General features: G+C 31.5%; 3 protein-coding genes across 3 annotated transcripts; all 3 read left to right on the top strand.

Moving 5' to 3' along the window:
* The first annotated feature begins 226 nt into the window (after positions 1-226).
* On the top strand, positions 227-3,450 carry LOAG_08053 (hypothetical protein). Its single transcript, XM_003143585.2, has 9 exons — positions 227-403; positions 583-690; positions 819-953; positions 1,148-1,320; positions 1,507-1,581; positions 1,775-1,918; positions 2,212-2,379; positions 2,948-3,168; positions 3,322-3,450. The coding sequence occupies exons 1-9, from the start codon at positions 278-280 to the stop codon at positions 3,426-3,428; spliced, it is 1,257 nt and encodes a 418-aa protein (XP_003143633.1). The 5' UTR covers positions 227-277; the 3' UTR covers positions 3,429-3,450.
* A 780-nt stretch (positions 3,451-4,230) lies between these two features.
* On the top strand, positions 4,231-4,762 carry LOAG_08052 (hypothetical protein; the record flags this gene model as incomplete). The annotated part of the gene is made up of 2 exons (XM_003143584.1): positions 4,231-4,325; positions 4,630-4,762. 2 exons carry the CDS (start codon positions 4,231-4,233, stop codon positions 4,760-4,762), a joined length of 228 nt encoding a protein of 75 aa, XP_003143632.1.
* A 150-nt stretch (positions 4,763-4,912) lies between these two features.
* On the top strand, positions 4,913-10,586 carry LOAG_08051 (prenyltransferase and squalene oxidase repeat family protein; the record flags this gene model as incomplete). The annotated part of the gene is made up of 10 exons (XM_003143583.2): positions 4,913-5,902; positions 6,130-6,220; positions 6,400-6,550; positions 6,668-7,204; positions 7,461-7,669; positions 8,425-8,692; positions 9,057-9,232; positions 9,684-9,874; positions 10,095-10,203; positions 10,453-10,586. The coding sequence occupies exons 1-10, from the start codon at positions 5,042-5,044 to the stop codon at positions 10,584-10,586; spliced, it is 2,727 nt and encodes a 908-aa protein (XP_003143631.1). The 5' UTR covers positions 4,913-5,041.
* Between the last annotated feature and the right edge of the window lie 2,794 nt (positions 10,587-13,380).

Genomic DNA, 13,380 nt, shown 5'->3' with positions numbered 1-13,380 from the left:
ATATATATATATATATATATATATATATATATATATATATATATATATATATATATATATATATATATATATATATATATATATATATATATATATATATATATATATATATATATATATATATAGTTAGACAGTGTTATTTTTTAAACAAGATTTGTTTTTTGTTAATTTTTTCTAAGATTTCAATCGAGATTTGTTTTTTAAACATGATTTTAATTTGAATAATTTGCAGATTTCTTCTTTGAATGTGCACACTGAATCTGGAGAAGCTTGTCCAATGGTGTTCCGGAAATTCAAACCGCTAAAACAATGGGGGAAGATGGATACACGGATATTTAAAAATATCCTGAGAGCTAGAAATAAACGGAAAATGCAACCGTTTTCAATTCCTCCAGCTGTAAAGGTAAGTGGAGCTTTTTTAGCGCCATGAAATTTAAATGGTTTTCTAATTCAATTTCAAATTTAGCTGATTCTGTCCTTTTTACTTATTTTATTTTTTTAATTAGCCTTTTTAAGAAAGGTTTGTGATTAATAATCACCGGAAACTTGCTTTCAATGGCAATTTTGTGACCAGAATTCTAGGAAGCAGGATTCAAAATATATGACCCCAAGGATCCGAAATTCTTTTCAACAGAAATACAAGAATTACCAGTCGTCCCTCATCCTGCTCACAGAATACCACAACTTCATGTAACGATTTTCATTTATTTCCAAATTCACTATTGAAATCAAATGAACAAAAGCAAGTTGGCTGTTGCTGTCGAAAGTTTGGATTCTCGAACATTTTGCATATAAAATTGCTTGATATAAATTTTAAGGAACATCCGCTTTATAAATCGGTTGAATGCTCCCTTTTTGATGGCACCGTAGCATTTACTGATGGAATCGATCAGGCCTGCTCTCTGTCGAAGGCAGTCAAAAGGATTGGTTTTCCGGAAGCTGTTTTAAATTTGGTATGCTTGTAAATTCGAGGAATAGATTTATAAATATTACCATACATTTGATCGCGAATCTTATTCCCGGAGTAAGTAATGATTGTGCCAGTATTATCACAATTCAGTTCTTTTTGGATTCTTAGATATTTTACATTATATATATATATATATATATCACTACCATACTCAGTAGCTTCACTGGTTACTTTTAGGCTTCTGAAATACCACTTTCTGAAGGTTTCGAGGATCATCTAAATGACTGTATAATGCATGGGGAGCGATATGATCCAACGTTGGAAAAATTGCCTCGCCTTTTTGATCCTGTCATTTTTTGGACAAATTATTTTCCATATCGTGTACACGGTACTCCTTTGTTAACAAGAGGGTGCGTTTTGTTTCTGCATATATTATTCCTAAAAGATTTTTATAGGACGTTTCCTTTCATGAAGCAAATATTGCAAAAGATTGTTACCCCTCATTTCGGCCTATTTGATGTCCGTTCAGCAGAAAATACTCCAATATCAATCCCTCATTTGTTATGGCATGGTTTAACAGATATTATGGATTTCAGGAAAATAATTTTGGATAATCTGTTTCGCACTGCACATCTTATGGCTTTGCAGCATTCACAGTTGTTAAACCTTAGGTATGTTATGTTAAAATTTTAGTAATTCGTTCTAATGCATGATTAGTTCGGGAATATTCACATATCTGTAATTTGCATAGAAAGTAAGTTCAGATAAAATCGGAGGTCATTTATTGTTTTATATCATCGGTGCGACATATCAGAAATCGGATAAACAGATTATGTGCATTTTGAGGCTTTAAATTAGTTTTAGATATGATCGGGATGAACCATTAAGTGCAATGTTACGAGTTGACAGTATTATGAAGAATGAAAAAATTCCGTTCGTTCTTCGTTCAGAACCTCATATCATTGTTCAGTCTTCAGAACCTATTAGACCCTGGACGAAAGCTATCGGGTAATTTTTGTCGTACTTATTGGGTTTTTTTTTTTCATTTTAAATTAGCGGAAAAGAATTTTTAGTTTTAATCCAACAATGAGAACTATTTGTGCACTGCTTTGAATAATAAATCCTTTCTTCAGCGTTCGACAGAATCCTCCCCTTTCATTCTTGGTTTAAACAACGTTTTTCCTGCTCCGCCCCAAAGTGTCTTAGAAATTGCAACTGTCTTTTAAAAGGCACAAGTTGCATGGAAGAGTAGCTCTCAGTTACGCCTGTAAATTTTGTTAATTAATTTTTTCAATTTCCAGATTAAGTAACATACGGGTACCTAATACAGCACCAATTAATCCTCGAATCGATCTCACTTCGGATCATATTTACAACGATAGTGTGGTACTGCCACGAGCTAAGGAGGATCTGTTTGTTGATATGGTAATGTGGTGCCATGAACAAGACCAAAAATACCCTTGGACAATGTAAGTTATATCAACCTATGCAGTTTGTTTGCATGATCTTATCAGCTGTCTTAACTAATGTTTGTCAATGAATGCTGATTCGCAGCTAAGCATTAATTCACATTTGGTGATATGCGGTGATATGCTATTTTGGTGATAAGTTCTGTATTAGTAACTTATGGTTTCAGGTTTTATTTTGCTTTCATTATAAGTGCATTATGTGGTGGATTGATTTGCTAAGGAATGAGTAGTCTATATAAGTGAAATTAGGGATATATTCATGAGTAAAGTTTTATGTTTACTTTGTATTTTTACCATGACGTAGAGTACTGTAGAAAAGACGGCAAATGAAGATATTGTTAAACATGAATTGTCACTGAAGAAGAAAGATCCAAACCAGTTTCAAGACTTTCGATGAAAATGTTTTTTACCACCGTCATTTCAAATTTTAGGTCTTATATGAAACTTTTGTAATGCAAAGAGCTTTAGTTTATTCGAATACTGTATAAATGTTTCGGTCCAAGCCAAAATGATGTTTCTTTCCTACTGAACACGTACACCAATATTTTACACAGATATATTTTTCTAGCGAACAGTTAGGTGCTAAGGCGATAATGATGTGCTTTGCGGCGGCAATAGCGCAAGCAACACGACATGGCCAATCCAAATTTGAAAATCTCGCGGACCAACCAGTTGTTACACGTGCTGTGCAACTTGTCAATGGTAGATTGGATTTAGTTGTGTTCCAATTGAATACACTCGATTTAGGAGCTAATAGTCAGTATAAAAATATTGTTTGGATTGAACCAGGTAAAGTATTTCGTTTTTATTGGATTTTTTTTCCCTGCCAACATTTTTCAATTTATTTTGATGGGAACACATGTAGATTAAAGGTCATCAAAACAAATTGGACTTTATTATCCTTGAAAATAAAGAATAATTCGATTTTTATGTTTATTTTAGGACTTCAATTGTATAAGCCCGGAAAGTTTACGGAAAATCTCGACGCAATAAAAGATCTAAATATGGATACCTTCAGGAAATTTATGGCTTTATTATTGGTGAGATGATAACTGATAAATTGTAAAATATTCTTGTGACATAATATTTTTGTTATTGTTAAATATTTTGTTGCAATCTATAAAATTTCATTCCATAAAAATTCGTAGATTTTTGTCATTTCATGGTAAACTCTACCGTTACTATGCATTTTTCATGGCTTACCATCACCATCTTTCGGTGAGTTGGCCATAAACTTCTTTGCTTGTATGTGTTCTACATTTTTTTTTCGTAATTTTATCAAGACTTGTTGGATTACAGTATATAAGCTAATCCTTGATTGAAGCGTAATATCTATCTCTGACTTTGGCTCACTTAATAAGAATGTTATTCCGTCCTTGTTTTATTCTTTCTTGGAATTTTGTGCCAGTTGATAGATCGAAATAGCTTAATTTTTTTCTTTTTTTTTAATTTACTGCATATTTGGTACATATTTGGTGAGATAATGGAAAGAAGAGAATAGATTATCTTGATTAGTAAAAATTGACAAGTAAGATCGAGATCATATACCGTTGTCTGTTATCCGGACATGTGGGTTCTCAGAAAAATGATCAGTTGTAATGATTGATGATAATTATGTAGCGTCAGTGAGATAAAACTAGCTCATCAGGGGAATTGTTTTATCAAAACAGATGTAGGATAAAAGGGCTTTTGGATGGTCGAATACTGGAGGATACCCAGTATCCTTTTTTTCAAATTACAGTGATGTGTTCTTTTTTGGTTGAGCTTTTCAAATTCAACTATTGTTTTATGAAAATTGTGGTATTTGAGAAGTTATTTTGTATGGTTCATGTCATTTTTACAGATTTGTTTATGTCTGGAGCACTTCTTCTCTCACAACACTTAAAATTTCTACGGGAACATCTTGTTGCTTTACCTGCTAATTATCGAAGTTTTGACTCGAATAGGTAATCATTTTAGAATGATTGCTGCGAATGGAACTCATATTTATTCGTATTCGCTCTTTGCTCTTAACTTTTGATCAAGAAAGGTCAAGTATCAGGAAGTCCGTAAGGAATTTTTAAATAAATAAAGCATTAAAAAAAAATGTATATATACTCATTTGCTACATCTGTTTTTGTTTCGCAGGATTTTTTAAATTTACTCCTAGTTTAGGCTTCAAATTTACTTCCAGTTTGGATTTTCAAATTTATTGAAATTTGCTCTTGAAATTTTTGTTGATTCTGACTTTGTAAAACTTTTTTAATTTAGAGCCACAATTCTTTATTTCACTTTATCGACACTTGACGTGCTGGGGAAATTGGAGGAAGAGGTGGATGCAGAATTAAGAAGAAAACTTATCGAATGGATTTATCGTTTGCAGTTGAAAAGTGATTCTGGTTAGGTTTTTATAAAAAATATCAGTGCCTGGGTGAAAATATATTTGCGAAATGCAAGCAATACGTGTGTTTTTTTCCTTTTTCTAAAGAAGTTTATGTATTTATATATATCTTTTCAATGATTTGTTGGCATTTTTAGAACTCTTGCTGTATATTTCAATTCATTACTTCTAGTTCGTATCATTTACTCTTGCTTTTTCTGTTGTATTTTTTTCTTTTCTATGATTTGACATGCTCAAAGCTTTATGGAATTTTTAAATGTTTTAGAGTTTTTTTTATAAGAAATGGGCTTCTGTGCACCGCGAGCCCCAAATTTTGGATTTCTGGATACAGGATGTTCCGTTCTTGGTGGTATCAGGGTCAATCCTAGTATTCAGGATCAAGGACCCAGTTGTTCAAGTGAAGATTTTTACGTATCGCAGTACAATCTTGCACATCACTGGCGACGACCTCATATGATTCCTCATTCATTGGGTTTCCCACAACTTTTAATCCGAACATTGCCATGGGTTCGTGATTGTATGGCATTGCGACACACAGGACATTGGCCTTTTGAAACTCAGAGTAATCGACTGAAGAACAGGAATCTGCTGGAAGTGCTAGAAGATCCTGCTGATGGTTCAGTGACACTGTGGTCTGTAAGTGAGCTTTCAACAAGGAAGCGACTGTTGGAATTTCGTTTGCATCTTTCAAAGGAAAGAAATGCGGAATTTGACGAATGGAGGATTTTGTATGATAGAGATGAAGATCAAGGGATTCATGATTCCGAAGGGACAGAAATGGCGGAGAGAAACTGGGATTCGTGTGTTGAAGGTGATATGTTTAGAGAGCAGCAGATTTATAATCCTATTTCTAATAATCGAAAATACTGTCGAACGTTAGATGTAAGCACTGCATTGCTCGAGCTTCGATCTTATAAGCCCAGTGGCGAAAGATGTCGAATCCTGGCTCGCAGCGAAAAAGAGTTGTATCTTTGCGATCCAGCAAATAACGTTGTGTTGACACTTTTTCATCATCCTGTCCATTCTCTGTCATTCATACCATATATGAACGATGAAATTGTGTTTCTTGATGATGGTGGCTTAATTTGGTATGGGGAAGTGGGTCAGAATTTTATTCATGCAAAGTGTGGCTGTGATATTGAGGTCAGTATCTTCTCATATTTTTTTGGATATTTCGTTTCTCGAAGTTAAAATTTTTTAAAGCAGGAAATGGAATTTTAATTTCTCATTTGAATTTAGTATCATTTTATTTTCAACAATTAAGTCGTCACGTTATCGTCAGTATAATGGGGTGAAAGAAATACGTGCGGCAGATATTTGCGGTACACTTTTCTACCATTTATTCCCTATTTGTACTAAATTTGTTGCAGTCAATAGCTGGATCGGACCATCCCCGATTAATATATGCAGCTGGCAAAGACAGTGTTCATTTGATTGATTTAAGAGTTGGCATTCCGGATGGTTAGAACTTAGTTATTTCATGAATTATTTGATTATAAAACTCAAGTGAAAATCAAAATAAATGGATTGAAATGAAATTAATAGTGGATGGAAGTCTAAGGCTGAATTTATTGGATGTTCTGAATTCCAAAAAGACGCATCAACTGTAACGATTCGAAAAAAAAATTAGATAATTACAGGTAACTTGCTCTATACTGTTCCTGAATATGATGATACATCACGGAATTCTTATCATTACCAATACAAAGGTGCTTTTGAGAAGCCAAGTATACATCAGTTATGCAGTTTGCCTAATGTACCGCAAATGCTTCTTATTTGTACATCGAAAAAGTAAGGTTTTGCTTTTTCAGATTAAAGTCTTCTTGCCAGTGAGTTTAGGTTTCAAATTGATTAAGGCTAGATACATTAGTAAAACATCGAAAGTATGAATTTTAAAACAATTGGAAGGTTTGTGCTTGTGGATGAACGAATGCGTGGACTTGTTTGTTTGGAAATGGCTCATAGCGTCTATCATGGCGGACATCACGTTACGAGTGCTCCACCCATTCGAGATACTGATCGAAATGGTACTATTTATCCCATCTACGTTTTGCAACATACTATATATCCTGATGTACAAGCGTTTTCCCTCTATCGTCACGCGGACAGTACGATGTGGTCATCACTGGCATCGATCAAACGAATGCAAGAACCTTGTAGTGCAGCTGCATTTTATCGAGAGCAACCCAAGTATAACGTACGAATTCCACGCTTAGCTGAAAAGGTCTTATTCGGAAGTGGACCAACTCGAGCCATTTCTTTCCTGAATACTGATATTGATTCCCTTAATGAAAAGTCGTTTTTGTTCCGAATGATGGATGATGGAAGCCTGTGGTATGAACAGATCAGTATCCAGAATGATCAAGATCTATCAGAGAAAATGTTATGGAGAGGAGCACCGAAAGTGCAAGATATAGTTGATTCTAGCACTTTTGGTATGACAAGGTAAGTTTCATCGATTTTCTTGCTAGTTTTTATTTTGGAACATATAACTGAGCAGCATAAGTAACTTTGATAACGAAAATATGAAATAATAGTGATCTTGTGCAAAGTATGCTAGAATAACTTGGTATTCAGATATATGGTTTGCCTATTATTTAAACTTTTTTTTTACTCACAGTTTATTAATCTTTTAGTTTTTGCAGTTTTTGCTGTCTTACACTTTTTAAGTTTTCGGGTAGATTTTACAAAAACTTTTTAGGTCGGGTAATGTGCGTCCTGGTAGGCATCAGCAAAAAGTGAACATTTTTGATGTGGAACTTGATCTTGATGCTTCAGGAAATTTTTCTTTGGAAACTAATGCCGTAGCATTACAGCCACTGGATACAAATCCTGAAAATAGCTGTCCTGAGCCACAAATAGTGAGAGATGTTGCCGACGAGCAACTTTTTTCAAAGATTGTATTACAGGGTTGGGATAGGTATTTCTACTGAAGAATTCAATCTTGTTTGTGTAACGCATTTTTTTCTGTTTTTTTTCCACTTTTTTTTTTGCAGCAGGCTTTATCAAAATCTCATCAGATAAAGTTAACATACAGAAATACATTTAGGTTTTTGATAACATTGAAGTTTTTTTCTTCCCTATGGAAATTTTTGTTAATAAAGTTATGAAAAGAATGGATAAGTTATGGCTATGGAAAACACTGTTTTTGCTGAATTGTTGAAGCTGTGAAAACAGGAACAAAAAAAATGACGGAAACTTGAAGTAACGAAGTAACCATTATATATATGAATAATTCTGTAAATACGTGTGTAAATTTGTGTTTCACGTATTAAACTGGGATTTTCACTTGTTTGATTAAAGAGGTTAAAGATCTTTGAGACTATTACAGTTTCTATGCTTCAGTATTTCTTTATATATGTTAACCGTCGACTGCATGCTATAAATTCATGGTTTTGTTTTCTTCCATATTTGTTCTGTTTCATTTATGTGTGTCTAATATGATAAAATCTCATTTATTTATATTGTTTTCACCAATCAACATGTTTGCTTGCATTTCGGATAGGAAGGTATCTTTCTGTACATTCGTCATTTTTGTATTACACTTTTGAGATACTTTTCAAATCAACATTATTACAAATTAGCATAAATTTCAAAAATGTTATTATTGATCTCTATTTTTGTAACTTTTCTCTCACACCCTAACCTGACTTTTCATTTTGTAGGTTGTCCAAAAGAAGCGTATGGATTTCGCGGATCTCTTAGTTTTTCTAAGCCATCATGGTACGATACGGGAAATTGTGGTGGTGGTGATGTAAATCTTGCAAAATCGGGTACCTCCACTACATCGAATTACTTTTTGTATGATAGTGCACACATATCTCAAACCTATGTAGCTCTTTGCTGCTTACTGATTTTGGGAGACGATTTAAGTCGAGTAGACAGGAAAGCTGTGTTGGAAGGAATATGTTATGACCAGCTTAGTGATGGAAGGTTTGAATTTTTTATTTTTCAAATCTTTAATTTGGGGTTTTTGCGTGAATGGAACAAGTCGAATTTATAACTATTGGTCTTATCACTTTCTGTGCTCTTGCCTATTTTCTCTAGCTTCAACAATAATGAGTATTTTAATGGAAGGCTTCAAGATTTTCTGTTCGTTAATTACCGTAGATTAGGGTAGATAAAAGAAAGTAGCGTCATCGGCGGAGTTGTATTTCGCTGAGTAACCATCTAACGATTTTGAAGAAAGGGATCTTGAAATTGTCCTCCTATAGAATATTCGAATATCATACTTCTCCAAAAAAAATAAGGGAGAAATTTCTTTCATGCAAAGTACTTAAAAAACTATTATTTTCAGTTTTCGAGGACAGCAAGGAACCGAAAATGATATGCGTTTTGTGTATTGTGCAATTGCAATATGCCATATATTGAATGATTTCAGTACAATTGACATGAAAGCAGTGCTGAATTTTATTCAGCGATGTGTTAATTTTGACGGTGGTATCGGTCAAGCGCCTTTGCTTGAAAGTCATGGTTAGCACTTTTTTTTAAAAGTTATTCTAATAACGGAATGGAATCTTATGAAAAGGATTTTCCCAAGCAAATGGACATATTTTCACTATCCATTTCCTCTCATTGAATTAATTTAAGATGAATTGAAGACAGGGAGGTACAAAAGATCTGCAGAAGCTATAAAACAGTTGGAATGAAGATAAAACTTAACGGAAAAACATGGAAGTATAAAATGAATAGCAACCATTTTACGTTTGAAGAACGTAAATGTAGAAAAAGGCAAACGTAAGGAGTGAGTAGTACTTGACATAAATCTGTGAATTGAAACGTTTTTTTTAGTCGAATTCAGCATTCAGTTCGCTTTTGACACTGTAAATGCTTGGTGTTATAAGACGCTTTAGAGCTGGTAAATGGATGTTAATATAATTTTTGCTATCATCAGTATTATTGTAAAAAGTATTCTGAGTTTCAGGAGGCTCAACATTTTGTGCTATAGCTGCATTAGCAATGGCAGGACATCTATGGGATGAGAGTGTTCTGACGCATAAACAAATTGAAAAACTTGTAAAATGGGCATTATGGAAGCAAGACGAAGGTTTTCATGGTCGAGCTAATAAACCAGATGACAGCTGTTATGCATTTTGGATTGGTGGAACACTTAAGGTATGAAATTTTAGATTTCTTACTGGAAAGTAAATAACGTTCATTTCCTTTATGTCCTTTGTATTTGTTTTCTTTCTTAACATAGTTATTAATTAGAATAGTCGATATTCAGTTCACCTTTGCCAATAATGATGGAAATTCTTTTGCGGTGTACTTTTAATTTTCCGAATGTTTCATTTTTTATCTAAATTTTCTGCTTTGAACAAAATATTTTTTTCAGATTTTGGATGCTTATATGTTCGTAGATAAAGAACGACTGCGATCCTTCATTTACTCAACTCAGGATCGACAATTAGGAGGCTTCGGCAAGTTTAGCGATGTTGTACCCGGTATGTTAAGATTTTTATCTCAAAAATGTAAGTTCGGCTGTATTTCTCTTCATGATCAAATAATGTTCACAAGAAAAGTAGCTGCGTTTACTTGGTTTCAGATTATAACTCTCCTTACTTGTTTTCTGCAGCAATGATCAAATTTCATTTTTCTTCTTTTGGGCAAATTTCCTGGATCGTGAGAGAAACAAGGAATTTTTTCCCCCTTTTAATTACCCATCCCAATTGTTCATAATTTTATAATTCTAGACGCCTTGCACACATGCTACAGCATATCCGCATTATCTTTGCTGCATGAGCCCAATTTACGAATCCTATATCCACCACTAAATATTACGAACCGGGCAGCCGAACATCTGGCCAATATCAATTTGAACAGATAATGAAATTTCTGCTGATGCATACGATTCAATGATATTTTAATTGTCATGAGTCTAGGGTGTTCTTTAATGTCGTATTTACTTTCCGCGTTTTTAGTACAATCTTCTTGACTTTCAGTTTTATAATATAGGTGGTTTATCACATAATGATGATGCATTAAATATGATGCATTTTATAAGGGTCTTTTTTGATTTTATGTTGGGCGATATACGCTTGGTAATGTTTGATCTTCGCAGACATTGCATTTATTTGAATCTAATGGGAAGTAGTCTTCAAATAAGTTTGATATTTTACTTATAGATTTCCACTTTATTTTTTTCATCATTGTATTTTGTCATTTTCAAAACCTTTAGTAAGTAATCTAGTAATCTTTTCTGACATCATCTGTAAAATGATTTCTTTCATAGCACTTCCTCTGCATCACTTTACTGAATTGACTGCAACAATTAGATTAAAAATTTACATGCGAAGCTGACTAAAAAAAAAGGGAATGAAAAAACTGAAAAAAAATTGCTAAAAAAAAGGGGAAATAAGGGGAATGAAAAATTCGATAGCGCTTTATAATGGAATTAAGAATTGAAATTTTCTGTTGTGTTAATTTCATTTGAGAAAAAATGACATTATTTTTTGATCAATAGACAACGGTGTTGTAAATTAAATTTAATTTTGCGTTTTGCAAATTTGATCCTTCATTGTCATAGTTCTAATTTCCATTTTAAAATAAAAAATCATACATTTCAAGTTTTCATAAACTTTTTAATGTACAACTCAGACATCTATTTTCATGGATAAATTATAAATGTGCCTAAACTACACCAAAAAATAGTGAAAATTCTTATGAACTATGCAAACACTATATATGTTTACTAAAGTTTCATATTGTTAATATTCTGAAGTAAATCCTATGAAATTTAATACATTCAGGAAAAAATAAGCTGTGGTTGTAATAGTAGTCAAAAGTACATTTTAAGTCAATATATATTTGAAAAGGATGATATCTAGGAAATAGTTTTAAAGATTAGTTGCGAAATTTTGAAGATTGAAGACATTCTAATGTCTTCAATCTCTTCAAGACATTTCTAATTGAAGACATTCAAAGGCTTTCAATCAAGCAATTCAATAAAGTTCTTAATTTATTGCAAAAAAAAAAAGAAAGAGAATCGAAATTGCAAAAAATTACGAAATATGACGCGATATGATAATTTTGTTTAGTATAATACAAAGGTAAAGAAGAGAAATTTGAGTGCTAATGACAATATCCGATAATTGGAACTATTCCCCTAGAAATGTAAACAATAAGTTAAATACTCATGAAATAGGACTAATTAAATGAGCAAATTAATCAGTGAATTAGTAAATTCTAAAGGATTATATCATCTAAACAATTTCTTGCTAATTAATTTGTTGAGAATATCTTTAAAAAAAAAAAAAAAAATAAAATGGGGTAAAATTGATCGTATCGATTAAGCAAACATAAATGTAATTTGCCTAAAATAAGCCTAGGATTTGGAATAAAATTTTTTTTGTTGAGTTTTTTGTGATTTATTTTTTCAATATGTACAAAGGAACAGTTGAAATTGTATAATTTCTTGTCATATAAACGTTTTCAAATAATAATTTAATCAAATCTATAGTTTAGTCTAAACTATAAATTATGCTAATGCTTATGCTTATATAGTAAAAAGTATAATCGGAAAGTACTAGAAAATAATAGCTTAATAGCTAATAGACTTTTTCTTATTAATCATATAAATACAATTTATTTTAATTTTATTTTTCATTTCTTACCCTTTTCAATCTATCATAACATTTTTTTTTCTTTGTGCTCAATTCATCTAATTTATATTTTGTGATTTCTACTACTTTTGGCTTTATTTTTCTTTTTTTACTTCTAAAATTTCTTTTTACTTTACTTCTTTTTCTCTTTTTTTTTTACTTCTTTCTTCTTTTCGCTTCTGTTTGCTTCCATTTTACAGTAATTCACTTTAAAGAGATTAAAATTATAATCCAACTTATTTTGAAAGTTGATAAATTTTAGGAGAAAAGGGAAGCTTAAATTTTTAACAATCAATAACTGTGCAAATTCATTTTTTTATATTTTTTCCAAAAAAATTTTTTCTTTTTTTTTTTTAAATAAAAATAGTTATAAATAAATCATTTGTTAGTTATGTCATATTCGAAAATCTCGACAATCAGTTATTGTGTAAATTCATTTTTTAATACTTTTTGAATTTTTTTTTTTTTTTTTTGAAGTAAAAATAGTTACAAATAAATCATTTCTTAGCTATGCCATATTCGAAAAGGACTTTCTTTTTTTTTAAATTAAACTTGTTTTTAAAATTAACATTCGAATGGAATTTTTTAAATAAAAATTTTACATTCAGATAAAATCTTCTTTTTGATTAAGAATTTTTTTCTTTGTACTTTACATTCGAATAGAATTTTTAATTTTAAAAATTTTAAATTATATATTCGAATAGAAGGTTCTTTTTTTAAAAATTCATTTCCTTTTTATTCTAAATTAACATTCGAACAGAGTTTGCTTTCAATTTTCAAAAAAATTTTTTTTAAATTTATTTTTTTTTTGTAATATAAATTTTTATATTCAAATAGAACTTAACATGCCATTTATCATTTTTCAATTAAAAAAAGAAAGGAGAAAAAGTTATCAAAAAAAAAAATACGTTTATTGTTTATTTTTACACTTTACTGACCAGGTTATATTTACACTAGGTTTGGTAATGGGAAGTTTCCGTGTTGGGCTAACTTTTGAATGACCAATGTCCACATATCGGA

This window comes from Loa loa, assembly GCF_000183805.2.
Source record: "Loa loa unplaced genomic scaffold supercont3.307, whole genome shotgun sequence".
In the NCBI taxonomy this organism is placed as follows: domain Eukaryota; kingdom Metazoa; phylum Nematoda; class Chromadorea; order Rhabditida; family Onchocercidae; genus Loa; species Loa loa.
Note: the sequence above shows the minus strand (reverse complement) of the source record. Positions and strands in the feature narration are given on the sequence as shown.

What these genes read in the sequence shown, in the direction of transcription:
- LOAG_08053 (XM_003143585.2), top strand. Translation starts at nt 278, where the DNA reads ATGGTGTTCCGGAAATTCAAACCGCTAAAACAATGGGGGAAGATGGAT. An exon ending in CAATTCCTCCAGCTGTAAAG is followed by an intron (nt 404 to 582) that starts GTAAGTGGAGCT and finishes CCAGAATTCTAG; the next exon opens with GAAGCAGGATTCAAAATATA. An exon ending in ACTCCTTTGTTAACAAGAGG is followed by an intron (nt 1,321 to 1,506) that starts GTGCGTTTTGTT and finishes TATGGATTTCAG; the next exon opens with GAAAATAATTTTGGATAATC.